The sequence below is a fragment of the Trichoderma harzianum genome (assembly GCF_003025095.1).
Source record: "Trichoderma harzianum CBS 226.95 unplaced genomic scaffold M431scaffold_4, whole genome shotgun sequence".
Classification (NCBI taxonomy): domain Eukaryota; kingdom Fungi; phylum Ascomycota; class Sordariomycetes; order Hypocreales; family Hypocreaceae; genus Trichoderma; species Trichoderma harzianum.
This window is the reverse complement of record NW_020209252.1, coordinates 2,521,427-2,542,516: the sequence shown is the minus strand read 5'-3', so window position 1 is coordinate 2,542,516 and position 21,090 is coordinate 2,521,427. Positions and strand designations below refer to the sequence as shown.

At 50.3% G+C, this 21,090-nt stretch overlaps 10 protein-coding genes across 10 annotated transcripts; 5 read left to right on the top strand and 5 right to left on the bottom strand.

Moving 5' to 3' along the window:
* Positions 1 to 2,363: 2,363 nt before the first annotated feature.
* M431DRAFT_506859 (hypothetical protein) lies at positions 2,364 to 3,443 on the bottom strand. Its single transcript, XM_024918872.1, has one exon. The coding sequence runs from the start codon at positions 3,185 to 3,187 to the stop codon at positions 2,621 to 2,623; it is 567 nt and encodes a 188-aa protein (XP_024776793.1). The 5' UTR covers positions 3,188 to 3,443; the 3' UTR covers positions 2,364 to 2,620.
* Positions 3,444 to 4,553: 1,110 nt separating this feature from the next.
* Positions 4,554 to 5,394, top strand: M431DRAFT_506858 (hypothetical protein). The gene has a single exon (XM_024918871.1). The coding sequence runs from the start codon at positions 4,833 to 4,835 to the stop codon at positions 5,211 to 5,213; it is 381 nt and encodes a 126-aa protein (XP_024776792.1). The 5' UTR covers positions 4,554 to 4,832; the 3' UTR covers positions 5,214 to 5,394.
* A 1,800-nt stretch (positions 5,395 to 7,194) lies between these two features.
* On the bottom strand, positions 7,195 to 7,765 carry M431DRAFT_394493 (hypothetical protein). The gene has a single exon (XM_024914819.1). It carries the CDS (start codon positions 7,607 to 7,609, stop codon positions 7,322 to 7,324), a length of 288 nt encoding a protein of 95 aa, XP_024776791.1. The 5' UTR covers positions 7,610 to 7,765; the 3' UTR covers positions 7,195 to 7,321.
* A 156-nt stretch (positions 7,766 to 7,921) lies between these two features.
* Positions 7,922 to 10,559, bottom strand: M431DRAFT_4196 (hypothetical protein; the record flags this gene model as incomplete). The annotated part of the gene is made up of 4 exons (XM_024915006.1): positions 7,922 to 8,512; positions 8,580 to 9,481; positions 9,530 to 9,774; positions 9,838 to 10,559. 4 exons carry the CDS (start codon positions 10,557 to 10,559, stop codon positions 7,922 to 7,924), a joined length of 2,460 nt encoding a protein of 819 aa, XP_024776790.1.
* A 579-nt stretch (positions 10,560 to 11,138) lies between these two features.
* Positions 11,139 to 11,498, top strand: M431DRAFT_4195 (hypothetical protein; the record flags this gene model as incomplete). The annotated part of the gene is made up of 3 exons (XM_024915005.1): positions 11,139 to 11,160; positions 11,244 to 11,333; positions 11,404 to 11,498. 3 exons carry the CDS (start codon positions 11,139 to 11,141, stop codon positions 11,496 to 11,498), a joined length of 207 nt encoding a protein of 68 aa, XP_024776789.1.
* A 927-nt stretch (positions 11,499 to 12,425) lies between these two features.
* On the top strand, positions 12,426 to 13,500 carry M431DRAFT_493588 (hypothetical protein; the record flags this gene model as incomplete). The annotated part of the gene is made up of 3 exons (XM_024917137.1): positions 12,426 to 12,980; positions 13,042 to 13,272; positions 13,336 to 13,500. The coding sequence occupies 3 exons, from the start codon at positions 12,426 to 12,428 to the stop codon at positions 13,498 to 13,500; spliced, it is 951 nt and encodes a 316-aa protein (XP_024776788.1).
* A 131-nt stretch (positions 13,501 to 13,631) lies between these two features.
* M431DRAFT_493587 (hypothetical protein) lies at positions 13,632 to 15,875 on the bottom strand (the record flags this gene model as incomplete). The annotated part of the gene is made up of 2 exons (XM_024917136.1): positions 13,632 to 14,623; positions 14,684 to 15,875. 2 exons carry the CDS (start codon positions 15,873 to 15,875, stop codon positions 13,632 to 13,634), a joined length of 2,184 nt encoding a protein of 727 aa, XP_024776787.1.
* Positions 15,876 to 16,247: 372 nt separating this feature from the next.
* M431DRAFT_112755 (hypothetical protein) lies at positions 16,248 to 18,035 on the top strand. Its single transcript, XM_024911846.1, has 4 exons — positions 16,248 to 16,399; positions 16,523 to 16,568; positions 16,619 to 17,639; positions 17,706 to 18,035. Exons 1-4 carry the CDS (start codon positions 16,330 to 16,332, stop codon positions 17,895 to 17,897), a joined length of 1,329 nt encoding a protein of 442 aa, XP_024776786.1. The 5' UTR covers positions 16,248 to 16,329; the 3' UTR covers positions 17,898 to 18,035.
* Positions 18,036 to 18,434: 399 nt separating this feature from the next.
* M431DRAFT_480708 (hypothetical protein) lies at positions 18,435 to 19,356 on the top strand (the record flags this gene model as incomplete). The annotated part of the gene is made up of 2 exons (XM_024915898.1): positions 18,435 to 18,600; positions 18,665 to 19,356. 2 exons carry the CDS (start codon positions 18,435 to 18,437, stop codon positions 19,354 to 19,356), a joined length of 858 nt encoding a protein of 285 aa, XP_024776785.1.
* A 242-nt stretch (positions 19,357 to 19,598) lies between these two features.
* Positions 19,599 to 20,407, bottom strand: M431DRAFT_80358 (glycosyltransferase family 2 protein; the record flags this gene model as incomplete). Its single annotated transcript, XM_024922933.1, has 2 exons — positions 19,599 to 20,217; positions 20,295 to 20,407. The coding sequence occupies 2 exons, from the start codon at positions 20,405 to 20,407 to the stop codon at positions 19,599 to 19,601; spliced, it is 732 nt and encodes a 243-aa protein (XP_024776784.1).
* Positions 20,408 to 21,090: the final 683 nt, after the last annotated feature.

Below are 21,090 nucleotides of genomic sequence, written 5' to 3'. Positions count from 1 at the left end.
GGCAGGTTATTTGACTGCTGACTGCCTTTTCGTTTTGTGCTTGTGCTGCGGAGATCGACGCGCTCCACCGGCAGTTGATTGTGTAGTTTCACTTACAAGCACTGTACAGTAGCAGTAGCAGTTGAACTTTGTAATCGTAGATGGGCCTGGATTCCGTGAGATGAAAGGGACGACGCGATTTTAGGCCCGTGTGAAGTTCAGCTGGTGGAATGATACCAGTTGTGCCCATCGGTAGTCTCCCACGTAGCTGAGTCCTAGACCATCAATGTCATCCGCCGACAACATGAAGTGCCGATACTCTAGCGCGGAATCGGTGATACTGTATTCTGTAATACTCTCTTCGATATACTCGTTTCTTGGCTTAGACTTGGGCATCGTGCCGACATTGGGCTGCAAAACACGGTACACGGCCGGTGTCTGATACAAAGGCAGGGCGAAGTGTTGCCTTTTGGCTCTCGGCATCTGCTTTCATTGGCAGAATCCTGGGCTGTCGGGCACGGAGGATCACCGGACCCCCAAAACGCCAAAAAGACGCCGTGTGGGAATTGGCAACGTGCAAAAAGGTTCAAGCCCGACCCGGTGCCATTGCGTTGGAATGAAGCCAGGCGAGGATTTGGCGATGGCGACACAATTTCCATCCTCTCCCGTTGCTGTATCTACTAGGCTGGCATTGGTCTAGCTAAGCCACTTTGTGAGATTGTGTGATTTGATCGGGAGACGATCCATTCTTTTTGTTCTCAGTGGTGGCAGTGTTGTGTAAAGAAGGACACTGTCCATGTAATGCAAGAAGCAAACAAACCCATGGCCGGCTATCGCCCAAAAGTCAAAACTGGCTTGCTAAGCACGGGATGGCGTTTGACCTCGTTGCCCCAATTGGGCTGAGAAGCTGAAGTGAGGCCACTCTCCATTGTGTCTTCTCGCAGCAGAGCCCAAGCAGTGGCAAAGGTTTATTGTTGGATTGGTCACGGGGGGTTTTGGTGGAATTACCGGCCGACACGCCGCTCCGGGATGCGGGCGGCCGAGCCGGAACTGCCGGAGTTGCGTAAACTTGCCTCGCCGCGGAGGGAGCAATAGTAGAAGCTCAATAGGGGCAGAAGCAGTAGCAGTAGCAAAGCCTGTATTTCCGGGGCCATGGAGTGTTTGAAGCTTGCGAGATCCGATGCTGGTGCGCAAGCCCACGGGATGGTATTTAGTACTACATGACTTGTGAGGCTGGATCGGGTTGACTAAGTTTGGAGAGATCTGATACTCGGCGGCGGAGACTTTTACTCTCTAGGCTGAATTCTGATCAAAGTATCTTGCTTACACATTGACAGCGATAGATACACACAACATTCGTTTGCCACTTAATATGAGGCTGTTGGGGAAATGTTTCCATCGGTCGACTGTCAAGAAACCGCCGTCGCTTAACGGTGGCGATCAAACTAGTAGCCCTGCCGAGGCTCAAACAACTTTCTGAACTTCTAAACCTCTACAACTGCCATCGGCCGTCTACTCGTCTACTCGCCGACGCAGTTTCCGCGCATTCCATCTCCAAGGCAAAACTCATCATCACAGAGCCAAACGGATCCCGATGAAGAACTCAACTTCCCGTCTCCTTTCCTTTCCGCGTAACCGGAGTAAACGGAAACAAAAAGGTTCTTCCAAATACATAGCATGCCTGTAGCTCGAAACTGAACCGCCGCCTCTACGTTGCGTAATACTGGAATTGACACTCTACGGCATGCCGTGAGCAACGGGATCTGTCATTGTGGTTCCTTTTTGGGATTGAGGGTTTTCCCATCATGGACAACCGGGGGGTCATGTTTACCAAATTTCGGCCTCTTCGGAATCCGATGGCAAAGAGATAGGCTTAATCAGGAGGAATGGCTGCCTTGGGGTGCTGGTGTCACCATAACTCCTCGGAATCAGTCAACTCCCCGACGCCACGGCAAATGGACGGAAGGCCCAGACTTCTAGGCATCCTCCATGTTGGTAGATTAGGAATCGACGAGGCAAGCTGAGTGAGGGTTGAGCAAGATACTTTCTCGCTATTGCCACGGCTCAACACTAGGTTTTGCCGGAATGTGCTGCTTGGGGAGTGATGATGACGAGGCAAGCGGCATGTGATGGAATTATGGATGAAGAATCCTTTTGCCATGATACATGCTGATGCCGTCTTACAAACGGAATTAGAAGTGAAGGCGAATCAACAAAGACTTGGTCAGCAACTTCTGATCATGTGGGCTCTCGAGATTTTATGAGATCTAAACTCCGATGACGAGGAATAATGCATTTATGTAAGCGTCAGCTCACTAATATTGAAGCCTCCGAAGGCTTAGCCACCGGAAGTTGTGATGGTTCGGCGCCGGAGGGAGTCGGGGCCGCAAACCGGGGTGGGGCCGGGTCTTGATCCCGGTGTAGTGGTTGAGATGTTGGGAAACGGGGGTTGAGTAGATGACTATGTGAAACTGCATGGATATTGAAGGCTAAAGGCCGATTCTATTCATCAGAATGGCCTTTAAGCTCATTGCAACGGCGGAAAGAGTGGCATGCCTTGGCTAATGTGCGAAAAAAATTGACGCAATTTGAACCAATCTACTTCTAATTACTCAACATATACACGACTATCCCATCAACTCTATACTAGGCTCTTGACAAAGAAACAGCAATCATGCTTGTGTCCGCTCGACGACTTTGCATAATCAGGACATATCCCCCATTCCGTCCACCCAGTCCTTAAGTAAAACTGCCTCGCCGGAGTCTCCTTCGACGTGTCCAGCAGCAACAACTCCAACCCAAACTCCTCTTTCGCAACCTTTTCGATCTCGTCCATCATCCGCCGTCCCAGCCCATGCCGTCGAAAATCGGGATGTACCATCAGCTTCCTGATTTCGCCTTTGTAAGTGTGCGTCTCTTTGGGCATCCTTGCCAGCTGCACCGTAGCAACGACCTTGTCGCTGCCGGGAGCCGTCGCTATGAGAAGCGTTGTTGTTGCGCCAGGGCCAATGACTGATGGTAGGAGTTCGAGCCAGTAGCTGCTTGCCGTGTGGTCTGTCAAAGGTGCCAGGAAGCCGAGTGACGAAGTGTCCGGCTCATCGTTGATGCAGTGCTGGAGAAGCTCTCGAAGCGACGTGAGGTGTTTTTCCACAGCTGTGGCGTCTGTCACGGGGGACAAGACGAATGCAGGGTCTTTGTTGCTGCCCATGTTTGGTGCTTGTGAAGGCTCAACAGATATCCTGATGCTGATGCTGTCGGAGTTTACCAGAGGCACCGTACGAGGCTATCGATGATGCGTGTGTGAACAAACTCACTGCGGCTGCACCACTTTTGTCACAGAAACATCGGCCCGGGTTTTGACTCATTTACCGGCGGCCTTATATATCACGTATGGAGTATGTTTGTCATTTCAGAAATCGAGTCATCACGGACACACTCATCTCCACGTTTGATAAGAAAGATGTCAATATCTTATTATATCAAATTGACATTATCAAAATCACGGAGAAGCAGAAGAAGAAAAAAGACTCACGCCCTTCGATAAGAGACCCGGCTGCCGACGCTTATTCGGGGCCCCGAAAAATCGGTCGGACCAAGTGGAGCGGCTGGTCCCCAGACGGCATCAAAAGCCGACTTGATGCGGGGATTGTTGATTGTTATCGGCGACTGTTTATCTGCCAATTGAAGATGTATTTGGCTTGTTTGGCGGGATTCACAATGGAAATGTTTGGTTGATGTAGCTGTAGAACATGGCAATTTACTTGTAGTACAATTACACGGCTGTGTTGGGAGTATATCGTGGGCAGTGCGATGGGGAAAGCAACTGCAGACATCACCTCACTGCATCACTAAACAATAGCTGTTTGATCAAGCAAAGTGACACTGTTAGGAGTCGTTCATATTCAGAGCCTTCATGACAAACAATCCTGGCTTCAAATCCGCTGCGTCTGCGAACCGTGGATGCTGTCTCATAATCTCATTGTAGCGCGGCACAGATATTCGTGCCGAGTGATAATCTGCCTAATACGGCCCTTCAGTATCCCTCCCGAGAGGCTTTATTCGCCAAATTAATGGAGTGAGAGTCTAGACCTGCCGATCCCAGTTCCGGAGCACATGGTTTGCCGACGTGTGGTGTCTTGAACGTAAAATTAAATACTCTGTACTTCGTAAGCCAATATGCAAACTCTTCCATAGATTCGGCTAGGACTCTAAGTAGGCTCATAGACTCAGGTTCGACATGAGTCATAACGGGATCAGTCGAATCCCATCTCTGCGAATGAATATTCGTGTAAAACAATTTGTCACCACCGCTTTGATTCAAATACATTCATATAGGAACAAAATTCTCAGTGACAATGACAAACCTGATAACCCAATGGCAAAAGCCAGCTCTCACAATCATAGACGGCAGCACTCCCTGTATTTGCCATCTTCCCGGCAGCCAATTTCCCTAGAATCTCAAAGTAATCACTCATGGTGAAACAGTGTCTCATCCCCATTTCGGCTCTGCAAAGAAAAAAGAAAGATTCCACAAAACTGCATTCAAAAACTGAAAAGTTCGTTCGTGATGGTCAACAACATCGAGCTTCCTACTACACCGCCGCGAAGGCGCAAACATGGGATTAAGACTCGACACACCGCTCATGAAACGGCACTGCAAGCAAACATGAGAAGAAAATAACAGCTACGAAAGTACACATTAAAACTATAAAGCTCCCTTGAAATCCCACGACAGCTTCTCTTTTCTCTTCATCAAGTTCTCACGCACATCAACACAGCAAACACAGTCACTCTCTAGATTTCCTCTTCAAGACTTTCACTTCCAAACAATTTCACTTCACAAGAATTTCAAAATGGTTTCCTTCGTTACCACCACTCTCACTGCTCTCTGCCTGGCCCTTGCCAGCTCTGCGGCTCCCACTGAGGCCGAAGTCCGCGCAGCTTCTGCCCACAGTGGCTCCGTCACCTGGTATAATACTGGCCTCGGCGCCTGCGGCCAGACTAACAACGACAACGAACTCGTTTGCGCCGTCTCGCACTCTCTCTACGACCGCGAGCATCCATGTGGCCGCAAGATCCGCGTTAGCCACCAGGGCCGATCCGCAGTCGTTACTGTTGTCGACCGCTGCGAGGGATGCGCCGAGAACGACCTTGATCTCTCGCCTGCTGCTTTCCGCGCTGCAATTGGTCCGCTCGATATTGGTCGTACTACTGCAACTTGGGACTGGGCTTAGATTGGCTTGGCCATTGCGATGCACTTTGGGTTCTTTGTCGACATGGTTTGATAGATGGAGAGGATCGAGGATAGGGGAAAGAAACGAGGAGTCATGATCATGGCGTTATGAAAGATGGATGGATGAGATAGATTAGCATGACTCTAGCGAATTGATACGAACCCAACTTTATTTAATTCGTATCGGTCCATCTGTTCTCTTTCTTTACCTTGGATGTTTGCATCTCTTTCTATTGCCTCCCTTACAAACAAACAACAACAATATGCTCCCGCGTGATGCTTAGAATTCATTGCTGCTACTTAAAACAAACATCATAACCTCCAATCGCATTCTTCCAAGAGGAAATTGAACAAACTGTCGTCCAACATCCGACGCTTCGGCCCGTCCAACCCCACCTACAAACCCCTGAGGCCGGACAAACCCGGGGCCAATGGAATGCCATGGCACAGAGAGCGACATTAATAGAGCAAAACACCAAACTTTTGGCGATAGGATCAATACTATTGCTATACCAAGAAATGTACAACAGTAGAGGATCCTATCTTGCCCAATCATTCAGTTATACTGCAGATGAGTCGAACGATGGCGCTCTTGGCGATAACGCAATTTGTTTACATGTGTTTCTGATCCTGCGTATTAATTTACATGTACTCACGGAACCTATAATGCAATGATGACTGGAAGACATATCTACATTGGTCTTCATTTCTTCGAAACACTCCTGGTACCGCAATGCAACCTGGCAACAGTATCGTCGTCAGCTTAACTATGCATATACAGTATCACAACTCACCAGGGACCTCTGGACAATCACCAAACCTGACGCATGCAAGCTGGCAAGCTGACAAGGCCCTTGACTTGAGCCGTTGGAACTCCCCTCAACTTCCCATTTCGGCTGAATTAGAGAGCTAGAATACCCATTCGCCTCAGTTCCACATTCTACGTCTCGCTTTGCGCTTCAATGCACCCCATCACACTACCATACCTAATCTCAAGCCTGACCGATAACCTCAAAATGTCTCTCACGCAATATCCATCCAAAAAACTACGCCCTTGCCATACATGGCAAGTTTAGCCCCCCGTCGGTCCACCAGCCGCAAGATATCCCCAACTTGAAACCTCAACGTCATCCCCCGAGCAACCACCACGATGATACCAGACGCAACAGTAATGAAGGAATCAGATCATCTCACCTACGTAGTGTTCATATTGATTTACCATACCCATACTCTAGTTCGAAGTGCAAAGCAAGAAAAAAAGTACCAGCCAGCTCCCCCCGATGTTCCCACACAGTTCCGGCACTAAAAGCCCATGATCAGCGCTGCTCCATGACATCAACCACATAAGCTCCCCTGAACAGAATCCATGACGATGACTTATATCATACTTACACTTCTTCAATATACTGCACTGGAAATGCACCTGTTACCATCGTCTAACCGACTGAAAATCCCAAATCACAATGACAACAAGATCATCATCCCACACACCACTTGTTGTATATAGTTATAATCCCTTACACACACAAACTTCTACATCTACTCCCTATCAACACCAAAAGATCTTCCACATCTCACAAGAATTGAAACTTACCCTTTCACTCCCTCCCACAACATCGCCTCATCCCGTCCACCCCCTTCCATCCCATCTCCATCTCGATCTCCATCACACACTCCCCCTCCAGTCAAGCAAACTCTCCAAGCCCTACTTTTTCATCCCAAAACCTCATCCCAAAACCTCATCCCATTAATCCCTCACCACGACACAAACACAAACATTACCTTCGTGAAACACCAAAAAAGACCTATCGGAATAAATGATCCTCGTCCCTATACACCTTCAGCTTCCCTCCCATCTCAAAACAATATAGTGCTCAGCCGCTTATCCCGTCACGCAAAAACAACAATTTGCTAAAACATACTACTGTTACCCAACACAACCCAAGCAAGACAGTTACCGAAAGGAATCAACGAAAAAGAAAAACGCTCTCTACTCTGTCCTCCCGGAAAGCGGCGAGCTCGGCAACATGTCATCTCTCACATGAGGCGTGTCGCACAAAGAAAGCCCGTTTCATACCGCTCTGCAAGCTTACCGTCGTACAAACAATCTCATCCTTCGACATTCCTCATTTGCGCCATCGCATGCATCATCTCGTGGTACAGATTGATACAGAATAGTTTAACATGTACTACATTATGGTATTCTATGGAGCAATCGTAAATACATTGGCGGAAACCATACGTGGCCGCCACGTGTAAGCAAGAGATGTATCGTATATGTCTACCAATCTTTGCAACATGGCATGATTGAGCAGCTCGTACATCCACGAGTGTTATGTAAATATGAATCAGAAAATGCGGGCGCCATCTTTGAAGATGAAGCATCATAGGCTTCATATTGGTCAAAGATGAGAAGCCTATCCGGTATCCACACGAATCCCCAGCCTTTTGTACTCCGAAAGCAATGGTATCTTAAAGCGATGAAATCGTACATAATAGACACGGACAGCCTAGTTATGATTTGATGTCAGCGACAAACCGTTATTCGAAGTTGCTATGAAGAAGTCCGGAGGCATATAAGACGTACAGTTCAAAAGTAGGCAAAGCACTATGAGCAACCATACAAAGGAGCAATAAACCCCGGCAATAAACCATGGGAGGAACAGTCGTATGCCTCATACCTTCACTCAACCTTTACACCCGTTGGCCCTACCGCCGTGGTGCTCCAGAGCGAGTGACGAAGAAGGGATGCTTGAGGGCGTCCGCCGGCTTGAGCCTCTTGTCAGGATTCAGGGCCAGACAATGATCCAACAGGTCGATGAAGTGATTGAGCTCTCTGCTCTCTGCGTCATTCATACCACTAGAGGCAGCAAGGAGTCGAGTGCGTAGATCTCGGGTCGGCTTAACAATGTTGATGGTTCGTAGTGCCGTCTTGCCAAGTACCTTGTCGCGCTCAACACTGACGAATTGTCCCTGGTCGTCAAAGTGGGCAGCCGATAGCTGACCTCGTTTATACAGTTTTGGCGTAATTCGACCACGAATCTCCATGATAGTTTTGAGCATCTGGTTATTGCTGTCTCCAGTGAAGAGAATCTTGCCCGTGTAGAGTTCGTACAAGGTGCAGCCTATAGACCACATGTCGACACCGTAGTCATACGGCATGCCTAGAATGATCTCGGGGGCTCTGTAGAAGCGGCTCACAAGGTAGGGAGTGATTTCCGTATGGGCGGTTGCAGCATCAGAACGGTCGATTGCCGTTCCCAGATCGCATATCTTGAGGATACTTCGAGTCTCGTTGACCTAGAGTATTGCCCCGTTAGTCATGAATCGCTAGAAAAGAAAGAGAATATGAAAGGGCCCCGCTTACCAAGATATTGTCAGGCTTCAAATCAGCGTGGATGATGCTACATTTGCGCATGTGAGCCAGCGCGACAAAGCACTGGTACGCATATGCTTTTGTCGCTTTCAAGTTGATGCCTACGTTGTTGCCAAACTTACGCAAGACTTCGCGCAAATTCATGCTCAGATTCTCAAAGGCCATGCAAAGATGGCCTCGGTGGTCAAAGGATCGCTCAAACTTGACAATGTGCCGTTTGTTTTCGGGGTCAGCGTCGTTGAGTTTCTGGAGAATGGCGATTTCTGTATAGCCTCCCTTGCGAAGGGCATCGTTGTTTCGCATCATCTTGATGGCGACAAGCTGCTTGGTAGTGATGTCAACGGCGCGTGCGACTCCTGAGAACATACCCCTGCCAAGCGTGGCCTGGACCTGATAACGACCGTTGAGAACTTCACCAATACGGATCTTGTAATAACCGTCCTTGTCATCGCCTTCGAGAATGCCTCCCTTATCGACTGCTTCCGCCGCATCTGTTGCTTCGTCGGGTGCTACCGTTTCAGTGACCTGGGCCTTGCTTGCGTACTTTTCCTCATCGAAATCTTCTGCAAACATGTCAAAGTCATCATCCTCGTCTCCTTCGCCTGCAGGTGGCTTCGGTGGCGGCGCACTAGGCGCTTCTTTGGCAGGGTTCTGCTCAATCGCCGCCGCAGGCTCAGGTTCGCCGTGGATGACTACTTGACCGTGACGCAGTTCATCTCTACGTCCATCTTCCATCATGTCTACAGTAGGGTCGTAGTCGGCAGCAGAAGGGCCGTCTTCGTCGTTGGCTTTGGCTGCCGCGTGTGAGTTTACGAGATCTTTGCCATCAAAGACATCCATTGCTCCGGGAGACGGCACGTCGTGCGATAGGGGCGATCCGGGTGAGGCAAAGTCTATCAGATTAGTCGTTGTCGATAAGTGAGGTTTGGTAGGAGACTTACTTGAACGCGGAGACTGGGGCGGTTTGCTATCTGACCGCTGAGACATTTGCGGCGTGTCGGATTGAAAAGAGGCAGGCGATAATGCTTGAGCTTTGGAAGTGGCAGCCCCGACAGCGTGAAGGAGGAGAGGCGTTGCGGAGCTGGATTTTGCCATGAGCTCCTCGCGCCTCTTGCGGCGGCGTTCGATCTCTGCTTCCTCGTCAAATTCTTGAGGCTCTTCGTAGTCATCCATCATTGGAACATCCCTGCTCTTGATGTTAGCATATATATCATGGTGGTATTTCTTAGAGAGAAAGCATTCCACCCACTTCGAAGTAGCTGCACCAGCAGAATCACCGTTTTCAGTAGTGTCCTTGTCAGATTTAGCATGACCTTTCAGTGCCTGGTTTGAATCTCCTACGGAGGCTTTCCTAGCTGCATAATTGTTGCCTCGAGCGCCGACGTCGGCGTCATCGTACCGCAATTCCCGTGAGTCGTGCCGGTCAGAGTAGCCTTCTCGGACGAATCGATCACCAGCTCGTTTGTCTCCCCGACGGTATTGGCGAGGGGAAGGGCTTCGAGGGCGAGGCGACGGACGTTCAGAATATCGGTCTCGGCCGCGGTGGTATCGATCCCGGTCGCGACTCCGATCGCGCTCTCGGTCCCTACGACTGCGCCAGTCGTAGCCTTGGTTCGAATTGCGTGCCGCAGGGCGGTCGAGATCGTCATATGCGACGCGCGATCTTTTGGGGCCATCCCTCCTATAGTCGTCGTATGCGCCGCGATCATGGCGAGGATCTTGATCTCGGGCTCTGGCAGGAGGGAACTGATCCCTGTCATCGCGCGACCGCTTGTACCCTCGCGGTGGCGAGCGGCTTCGTCGTGACGAGTTGCTGTGTCTGGAAGTCGTATCGAAGTCGGGCGAGGAATGTCTATTCCGCTGTCTATCCTGACGGTCAACACCGTTTCTCTCTGCGTGCGACAGTGAAGTTGCCTTCAAATCTCCAGCTCTCTGCTCAACAATTTCACCCTCATCGGAGCTTGACGTCATCTTGAAGCCCTTTATTTATTTATTCTGCCACCGGACCTCTGATGGGGCTCCCTTTCAGTGTCGACAGAAGAAGTGTCAGTAATGGACCAAGGCAACGGGTGTGTGTGGCAGGCAAAGAGTCCAACCAGGTCAACGTTTTGACTCGTCCCAAGTGCAGGCAGGCAGCACGATAGCTTCGAGGAGGAACGCGGGGGATTGTTTTGGGGGAGTTGAACAATGATGGAAGCGTGCAATTAAAAGAGGAAAAAATCACTGGAATGACGAGGTGAAAAAGAAAATCACGGAGCGTCAGCCAGTCGATGGTGAAATGTCGAGTGACGGCGATGATCTCGAGATGATGGCAAATGGGTTTCAGATTCAGATTCGCTGCAGACCGGATTTTGGAGGGTCTGGTCGTCTTCAGCCTAGCGCGGGTTGACTAAGCAGCCTGCAGGATGACCCTGAACAAAGAATCAGCCTTGGAGGCCTTTTCTGCCAGCCACCACCGACTTTGTCCAAGTAAACTCTCTCTTTGTCTTGCGTTGCTCTTACACTCAACACTGCATCTTACACTACATTTCTCTCTACAGCAAATTCATCATGGGTGGTTCCAACCGAGAAGGTGATTTTCTCTCGTCCTGCCATCTGCGGCCCCCGCCAAACTGCCCCTCCATGAATGTCGAGACTGACGGTTGAAATTTCCAGGCGGCAAGGCCAAGCCCTTGAAGGCCCCGAAGAAGCAGAACAAGGATCTCGACGAGGATGACTTGGCTTACCTCGAGAAGAAGAAGGCCGGTACGACTGTCCCGACATCCGACCAACCACTGCGAGAGCGAAGCGACAACGACTGACTGACTGTTTGCAGATGAGAAGGCGCGCAAGGAGATGGCGGCCAAGGCTGGTGGCAAGGGACCTCTGAACACCGGTACCCAGGGCATCAAGAAGAGCGGCAAGAAATAAACGATACAAGACGAAGCGATGCGTTATTGAGAACATGATTTGGGACTGCTAGCTCTAACAGGCGATGTTGCGGAAAGCCACAACAGGTGGTTTCCCGTGGCGATGTCTGTTGGATTAGGCTGAAAGGCAGCATCTGCGCTTTGGGACAAGGTCTGTAGACTGTGCGGCGAATATCACTAGGCGTTAGGAAATACACATTTTGTTCTTGTCCTATCTGGACATGTGCTGGGAATTTGCTGTTCACGGTGGCAGATGAGATGCAGGTGAAGCAAACTGCGCCTATACAGCGCTTATACCTGACATTTGGAGTACCGCTGACTCACTATGGAAGCGATGCTATGGATTTAAATGCCATGTTGCCCCAGAAAATAGCAAGCTACCTACGATATGATGGCTATATGTACATGTATTTTTATAGGTGGGTATTGAAGATTTTATGTCATCTTGCATTTGCGTCTTGCCTAGTGCTAAATGTGAGGATATTATACCGGGGCCGGCATTCAGCAGCGAAAAGCGGCATCACATGCCAGCAATGGTACATAGGTAGGTAGCCAAGATGACATCTACAGTACACCAATATTCCATGCTGCGGGAATCACATAGCCTATTGATCTCCTGGAACTAAAACAATCCCATTGAATAAACAAGAGATTTTCCCCTCTAGCACATGCGCTACCAGTCTTAAAACTCAATCCACCATCATTCGAGTGCCGAGCCCCAACCATTCCGCCAAAAGGTCCACTCACGCCGGAGCATCTCACGTTTGAAAGGCGAACCCCAACAACTTACACGTTCTCTCTCGCCCAACATGAGCATGAAAAATATTCATTAAATGAATCATATTTCCTTTCACTCAAATCATCTACCTCGTAAACTAGCAACACCATGAACTAGGTAGGAAGAAGATACAGAAAAGAAAGCATCAAAATGGCCTCCTCCGACCCGTCCCTCCGCCAGCGCCGGCCCTCCGTCTCCGTCTCCGAATCCCTCCTCACAACAATCAAACAAGCCGAGCTTAAAGTCGAGCAAAAGCTCCTCCTCCTCTGGGACGACCTCCCCTCCTGGCGCCGCGACAACGCCTTCATCCGCTCCGGCTACCGCCCCATCCGCCCCTCCTACGCCGAGTCCGCCCGCTCGCTCTTCTACCTGCACAACGAGTCCGTCAACATCTGGTCGCACCTCGCCGGCGCCATCGTCGCCATCCTCACCGCCCTGTACGTCTATGTGGTTGTTCGCCCGCGCTATGAGGCTGCTAATTCGTCGGATGTGCTCGTCTTTGCGTGCTTCTTTGGGAGTGCCGTCGTGTGTTTGGGCATGAGCGCTACGTATCACGCCTTGACGGATCATAGCCAGGAGGTTGCCAAGTGGGGGAACAAGCTCGATTACACGGGCATCGTGGCGTTGATTGTGGGAAGTTATGTGCCGGCGCTGTATTACGGCTTCTTCTGCCATCCGATCTTGATGGCCGAGTATCTAAATCTAGTGAGTTTGAGAGAGCCTGGGATATTTACATGTGACAAGGTGTCTAATGACTATTGGGTAGATATGTCTTCTTGGCCTTGGATGCATCATCGTCTCCTGGGTCGAAAGGTTTAGGACGCCCGCTTGGAGACCCTACCGCGCTCTCATGTTTGTCAGTCTGGGCCTTTCTGGCATCATCCCAATAGGCCACGGGCTGCTCAAGTTTGGCTATCAAACCCTCGAGGACAGGATGAGCCTCAGCTGGGTCGTTCTGCATGGCTTCATGTACATATTCGGCGCATTTCTCTACGCGGTTCGTTCCTTCACCCAACCTACAACAACAGCCTTCATATTTCTAACACATGCGTTCACACAGATTCGCTGGCCAGAGAGGAGCAACCCTGGCGCATTCGACATCTGGGGCCACTCCCATCAGATTTTCCACATGTTTGTTGTACTTGCAGCAGCAACTCATTTCTACGGCATGGCCAAGGCGTTTGATCATCACCATGAGGGCATGGGCTCGCAGTGCTTATCATAGACGATACCCATAAAATAGGTAGAACATTGGATCACGCATGTACAAAGGTATACACATATTTCATTACTTAGACGGGCTACTGCTCTTACATTTGCAAAACGCCTTCTTTTCGCCGAACAAATCATGGCGAATCACGCCGTGCCCTCGGGGTATTTCTCCAGTCCCAAATCAATTACTCTTACAAGTCCCGATCCCATGGCTACCGCTGCCCAACATCCATAATCCTGGTTTGGATTCCATTCAATGGTGGTGATTCTCGTCAGCGGCTCGTGCAGAGTAGCTCGAGATGGGTCCGTCAAATCGCCAGCTTCGTCATCGTCCTCCTCCCCTTCCCCCTCTCGCCCTCCCTCTGCGCCTTCGGCCGGCTCCTTGGCTCGTAACTTCTTGCCCTTCTTTGCAGTGGGCTTAGCCTCGGGCTTCGAGTTTCTGTTCCTGTCCACTGTAAAGCCGTGCAAGATGCGACAGACGCCTCGAGCAGCCGCTGGAGAGTCGGGATGGAATAGACGTCCCGGCCGGTGCTCGTGCTGCAACACCCGTATCTTGTCTGTCGATTCATGCCTGTTGCTGAACACCTCAGTTTGCGAGTTGAGACACCACAGAGAGCCGTCCGTTGCTCCAATGAGCAGAAAGGGGTGCAGCTTTCCGACAGCCAAGGAAGTGAGAAAACTATCCCCTGTGAATACCCTCCGGCAAACAGGAAAATGTGCGTGGTGTAAGAATCCAATAATCGTGTTGAGCGCACTAGCAGATGGATAGATGGATAAGAAACCAAGAAGATGGTCGCTGTAAGTTAGGAGTCCTGGTTGTGTATGCACCAAAGGTCTCTGAGCTTCGGTAGTTTCGTAGCTCGGAGCCTGAAGATCAATGACTCGAGCTGTGCCACCTACGGGAATTGAAGCAATAATGGTTGGCATAGTCGGGTACCCCGATACCATATCTATGATGTCGTTGTGATGAACTGGGTGTCGAGACAAGAGGCGTCGTGGATGGATGGACCAAAGCGCAATGGACCCATCAGAATAGCCGACAGCTATTCGATTACAGTTGACCCACGTTATTGCAGTCGCTTTGATGCCGTACTCGTCGAGTAAGGTGAGTACTGCAAGTGGTTTCTGTAGTTTGTCTGTTATTTTGTTAGCCAAAGGGGCGTCTCAAACAATGCAAGTGTCCTAGCTGAGCTTACAGTAGAGGCCCTCTTCTTCACCGTCGAGATTCCCAGCATCAGCAATGTACACGCTACCATCACTGCAAAGAAATGCGATATGGTTGCACGATGGGCTCCATCTGACTCTTCTGATCCTTCCGTAGTCCACACACAGTGTCTTGCGCAGCTTCGCAGGCTCACTCGACGGTCGAATAAACTGGTCGTCTGTCTTGGTGCTCCGAAATTCCCAAATCTGAATGATTCCTTGCTTCTGGAAATCTGGCTTCACGGATTCCTCCTCATAATTATATATGTCCTGGTCGGATTGGGGTATGATTGCCAAAGCAAGCAGCTGTTTAGGGTTCTTGTCTCGCCGAGGCGCCCAGTCCATGCTCAAAACGAGGCCACCCACATCCAGCATCCATCCACTCTCCACCTTGTCATCATCTTTGTCTTGGTCAAACGGTATGTTGCTCTGTGACATGGAATGGCAGTGTCCAGGCTCCATTGGTATCTCTAGCTGCGTCTCGTGCGGGCCCGTCAAAACCGGCATGCTCAGCTGCGGAAATCGATACATCTCGGTCTCTGAAAAAGATATTTCTGACCAAGCATCGTCGGAAGGTAGTGCCCTGACCAGTTGCGCGTGCCACTGTTTGGCAAGCCGAGCTTCTTTGTCGAAACCACCGGGAGACCAAAAGCCCTTGTCCGTCGGCTCGTCCTCGTCTTGCGGCACCTTTGGAGGAAATATCGTCCACCCGCTCCATCTCTCTAGCAGCTCGTGAGCCATTGATATGCGCTCAGGACTGGGTCCGTACAGAGTTCTCACAAGGGCCTTGCCGCGCATGCCTCGCTCATAAGGTCCGACATAGCCCTTGTGCTGACCCTCGGGTGGAATCAGTTCAATGTCCAGATACCCGGTCACCTCCATGTCGCCCTCATCGGATGACTTCGCAGGCCTTGTCTGCTTTGGCTGCTTGCTCTGTTTGGAGCGCTGACGGGAAGGCTTCTCGGCTCCATTTACGTCGCTGCCGCTGTCATTCATCTGGCCGTCATCCTCATCTTCTTCCTCTTCCTCTCCAGCACTTTGCTCCTCAGCGGCTGCCTCGAAATTGTCATCATTGTCGTCTGCGGTTTTGCGGCGCCGTTGAGGCTGGTCTTCATCCCCAGAGCTGAGGAAATCGTACTTGTCGAGAGTATAATGTTTTGTACGATTCGATCTTCTGGTTCTCATTGTGAGTCGCGTGTGAGAATGGATTCATGCAAGTTTTGAGTCTGAGTCTGAGTACCACAGCTTGGTGGAGCCAAGAATGCAAAAAGTATACATTCCTTTTGGTAGCCAGCTGGCAGGCAAGCTTCAGCCTCGCAAGATACCCGGGAGTTGGCACGTCATAAGTTCATCGATGATTATTTATTTTTACTCGTATTTTTTGATTCAGGGATCAGAATTTGTATCAAGATATACAGGATGCAGCGTTACATGCAGGTCGATGGCTTTGGTCTCCCATTCTAGTCATTTATATGATGAGAGAATGGCCGAGGATTATCCAGCCATCCCTACCACTGCTATTCGCCTAACTCATCTCATCTCATCTCATACCAGACACATGTACTGACCATATGCGATCATTGAGCTCACCAACATTTAATGTTCAATACCTTAATTATTCCACCATCGGCCATATATCATGAGTGAACAACCGAGCAGTCCTGCACCGGATCAAGGCCACAGAAGAAACAAGCCATCTATAACTCGGTGTATGTGCTGCATTTTGAAGGCCTAAGTTCAGCGAACTTTACAGGCAGCTGCCCCTCCATCACTGTCAACGAAGCGCCATGTGGATGAGAACATGATTTACAGATGCTGATATTCACGCACAGCAACAAGACCAAGGTCCTCTACCAAGGGACCTCTAGATGCCGACAAGTCAGTATGCAAATGATTATGACCAAATTCTCTGTCTAACGGGCTCTTAGTGGAATGTTGACATCTCCAACTGCTTCGGCCTCTCAGCTCAGCCCGTCTCTCCAGCCACCATCACGATCTTCTTCAGCCAACAACACAGCCCAGCCTCGGCCTCCGCCGTCTCCGACTCCTCAGTTGGGAGAGGCGAGACCAAAGGATTTCACATTCCTCTTGCAGCCCGAGATCTACCATCCCCTAAACGTACAGAACATCCCTCCCGCGTTCCGAAACTCACCAAAGCAGCCCAACTCGGAGACGCCCATAGACGAGCTGCTTGCCAAAGGCCACTTTCGAGCCGCAGCCATTGCGGCAGCTCAAGAGCTAACAGGCTCAACTATAAACGGCACTAGTATCGATCCTCAAGATGCCAGTAGGATCTTTAGGCTTCTGTATACCCGACTTGCGTGTCTCACCCTGATCGATGCTACTTCACTCGCAGCCCAGGAAGCCAAAGCGCTGGAGGATTTGAATGATGCCCGCAGATACATTGATGACAATACGAATGAGCATCTAGTGCCGTGGGAGCTGCGCGTGCTGCACGTGCGGCTGCAGGCATTGGGCTTTGGAGATCCCCGCCGAGCCGTCATGAGCTATCATGATCTTGCCAGAGAGGCAAGGGACCGCATCAGAAAAGCATCTCTGTCACATGACAACTCTGCTAGAGAGCTGTGGAAGTCACGTCTCCATGAGCTGGGCATCAAAGTCGCCGGTGCCCTGATTGAGATGGACGATCTCTCTGGCGCAGCACACCACCTGAATAGTCTAAGAGATCGGGGTGATGGTAAACTGGCGCTATCTAAAGCATTGCTATGGCTTCATCTCGGCGATATAGGGAATGCGAAGCTTTGTGCAAGCCAGTGCTCCGAGGATACCGAGAACGTTGAGAAGCTCATTCTGGCCTTGTGTGACATGGCGGATTCCAATTATGAGGCAGCATTGCAGAAGTGGCAAGAGTTTGACATAACAATAACAGATGAGATGATTGGAGTAAACCAGGCCGTGTGCCTTATCTACCTTGGGCGGATTCAAGAGGTGAGTCTATATACCATCCACACATTGCGGTTATGGGGATATAGTTGTATTGACCGTGGTTCATAGGGGCGGAATATACTGGAGAAATTAGTCGACTCAGGTCTGTCATCGCATACCTTGCTATTCAATCTCTCGACGACATATGAACTCTGCTCGGAAAGGAACCGGATTTTGAAGGGGAGGCTGACGGAGAAGGTGGCTAATATGGAGCAATCACCATTTGGGTGGGAGAAGACAAATGCCGATTTTAAGCTGTGAAGAATGAACAACTGCTTTTGATAGAAGACTTCATCAGCTAGGTGTAAGCTTTTAATCGAATGCTTCAATGAATTATCTGCTGTAGAGATCATGATCTGTAAAATAAAGGAAGTGTCTAATACTACCTAGGGATCACAGCTATCAAAGGTTTCTAGATTATCATGAAGTGACCAGCCTGCGTAGTGTTTCACCTTGCAATATAACATCATTACAATCCACTCAATAGCACCAATTGAAAACATTATACACCATGAATAATAAAAGGATTCCATGCTCTTAACAGTAAACGAGGTAAAATAATAATTCATCTTCCTTTCATTGAGACTACCGGGTATTTCAACGCTACCCCACACTGGGGCCGTCCCCCATTTTCCTAATCCAGCCAGCGAACCGCGGAATCGAACCTCGGTATATTAACGGGATATAACATCCATCAACACCACTGTCCCTTCACTGCTTCTCTTATATCATTCTTCACAAATCTCATCCTCTCACTCAAAAATCTATACTTCAACTTCTTCATATCAAATCTCCAAAATGTCAGACAGAGTCTCCCAGGTCGTCGGCCACCTCAACTACCCCAAAGGCCTCCTCGCCAACCAAACCGCCATCATCACCGGCGCCGGCCAAGGCATCGGCGCCGAAGCAGCCATCCTCTTCGCCAACGAAGGCGCAAAAGTCGTCGTCGCCGACATTGACGCCAGTACGTAGTCTCTCTTATCTCTCCCGTAAAAAGAACCTCACTCATTAATATGAAACCCCCGTAGAGAAAAGCAACGAGGTAGTAGAAACCATCCGCAAAAACGGCGGCCAAGCCATCTCCGTCCCAGGCGATGTCCTTGACCCAGCATACATCAAGACCCTCATCGCCAAAGCCGCCGAGTTCGGCAACGGCAAGATCCACATCATCGTGGCTTCAGCGGGATACACCTACGACGGCGTCATCCACAAGATGACCGACAAGCAGTGGGAGACCATGATCGCCCTGCACTGCACCGCGCCCTTCAACATGGTGCGCGAGGCCGCGCCGTATTTCCGCGTCAAGGACGGCGAGCCGCGAAACATCATCACCGTCTCATCGACTTCTGGCATCCATGGAAATGCAGGCCAGATCAACTACGCGTTGGCGAAATCTGGTCTCGTCGGCTTCACAAAGACCATTGCAAAGGAATGGGGTCCTGCGTTTGGTGTTCGGGCTAATGCCGTTGCTTTTGGCTACATCCAGACTCGTCTGACGGCGGCCAAGGAGGACGGCGGGTTTGTGGTTGGGCCTGATGGTGAAAAGATTGCCATTGGCGTCCCGGGGAGAAAGCCTGGTGTTGCTAGTCCTTCAGATATTCCGCTGGGTCGGCCGGGGAGTGCCAAGGAGGCTGCGAGCTCGATCCTGGCCGTGGCGAGTCCGCTGTTCTCATACGTAACAGGGCAGACCATCATGGTGACAGGTGGTAGGAACATGTAGTCTGCGAAAAGACAGATATAATGCAATGAGAACGTTGTAAATATGATCGTTAAATGTTGTACGAACATGACAAAGAAAAAAATGGCAATGGTATATTGAATTAATTGTGAGGCGGAATTGTGTACTCTTTTCCGCTATATCAACGCCGACCCACCCCAGTTCTGAACAACTCGTGTAAATTCATCCTTAATTTCGTCCGTTTTCATCTGTCTCCTCTCCCCTTTCTCTCTATGCCTCTCTGCTTAGACCTTGAGCCACAGGGAAAACACTCCCTTGGCGTACTCGACAATCTCGTCACCACCCAGCTTGCTCTCGCCGTACACTCGGTCCACGAAAGAAATGGGCACCTCGGCAACAGTGCAGCCCATGGCCTTGGCGCGAACCATCATCTCCATCTGGAACGTGTACCCCTTGCTCTCGGTGCTCGCTATGACCTTTTCCAAAACGCTCTTCTTGTACAGGCGGAAGCTGCCCGTCAGGTCGCTGACGCCCGGCCGCAGCACGGTGTCGGCAAACAGGTTGGCGCCGCGGCTGACAAACTTGCGCTTCAGGTCCCAGCCAAAGACGCCGCCGTTGCCAGCGTAGCGCGTGCCGGTGACGATGTCGTAGCCGCCCTTCTTCTGCAGGGCAATCATCTCGGGGATGAACTTGGGGTGGTGGCTGAAGTCGGCGTCCATGATGATGACGAAGTTGCCCGTGACGAACTGCAGGCCGTGGACGTAGGCCGTTCCGAGGCCCAGCTTGCCGGATCGAGTCTTGAGAACGACGTGGGGGGCGTAGGCCTTGACGAGCTGGTTGGCCACCTCTTGTGTTCCATCGGGTGAGCCGTCGTCGACGATGACGAGTTCCCAATCCAGTTGGCTAGAGAGAAAGCAAGAATTGTCAGTTTTGACCAAGGTCCTTGGGTATGATTTGGGGGAGCAGAAGAATGGTCTTACTTCTCTGTAAAGGTGCGGTTCAGCAGCCAGGCCACGATGGGGAGGTTCTTCCTCTCATTGTACGTCGGCAGAATGACCGAGAACTTGTCCTTGGTGCTCTTTGCGGGGGCCATTGTGTAAGTTGCTGTGCAGGAAAGAAGCGCGTAATTGGCGATAAAAGAGTGTGCTGAAGTTGGGTGTTCGCGTCTTTGCAGCTTTCAATGATAGTTGTCCTCCGGCAAGCTGGCGTCTGGCCGAAAAGTGGCAGTTAGGGGGTCACTGGCGGCCGCGGATGACTAAGCACGGAAGTGGCATTTTAGGTATTCTGGTAGCAGAGAGACGCTCAACACAGCGCTTTTAAGGTAAAAGAGAGGTTGAAAACTCGATACTTGGAGATACTGAGAATGGAATAGGAAACAGTGAATAATCAAGCACAGAGGGTTGAAAGGTCGGGGTTGGGACCGGGCAGAGCATTGAACATCGGGAAGGGATCTAAAGCGCTGGCCGGGAATTTATAGCGCAAGGACCTCGTCTAGAGACAATTTGAATCTTTTTGCGCGTTTCAAGCCAGATTGTAAATGCCCAGGTGGTCAATTATATGTAGGATGATGTTTTAAAGATGGTCAACGGGAAGAGGGAGATGATCAGTGCAGATTGTGCACTTGCATGGTGCGTCGACATTGCATTCAATACGGGTAGCCAATCTCCAGACAAGTCAACAAGCTACCATGTGTAGCACTTGGGTTCAATTCTCATCGAGCATTGATGATATAAAGCAAACATAATTGCAAATACCGAGTCTAACCATCGTTTTCCA

What these genes read in the sequence shown, in the direction of transcription:
- M431DRAFT_506859 (XM_024918872.1), bottom strand. Translation starts at nt 3,187, where the DNA reads ATGGGCAGCAACAAAGACCCTGCATTCGTCTTGTCCCCCGTGACAGAC.
- M431DRAFT_112755 (XM_024911846.1), top strand. Translation starts at nt 16,330, where the DNA reads ATGAGTGAACAACCGAGCAGTCCTGCACCGGATCAAGGCCACAGAAGA. An exon ending in GGACCTCTAGATGCCGACAA is followed by an intron (nt 16,569 to 16,618) that starts GTCAGTATGCAA and finishes ACGGGCTCTTAG; the next exon opens with TGGAATGTTGACATCTCCAA. An exon ending in ACCTTGGGCGGATTCAAGAG is followed by an intron (nt 17,640 to 17,705) that starts GTGAGTCTATAT and finishes CGTGGTTCATAG; the next exon opens with GGGCGGAATATACTGGAGAA.
- M431DRAFT_506858 (XM_024918871.1), top strand. Translation starts at nt 4,833, where the DNA reads ATGGTTTCCTTCGTTACCACCACTCTCACTGCTCTCTGCCTGGCCCTT.
- M431DRAFT_394493 (XM_024914819.1), bottom strand. Translation starts at nt 7,609, where the DNA reads ATGAAGCCTATGATGCTTCATCTTCAAAGATGGCGCCCGCATTTTCTG.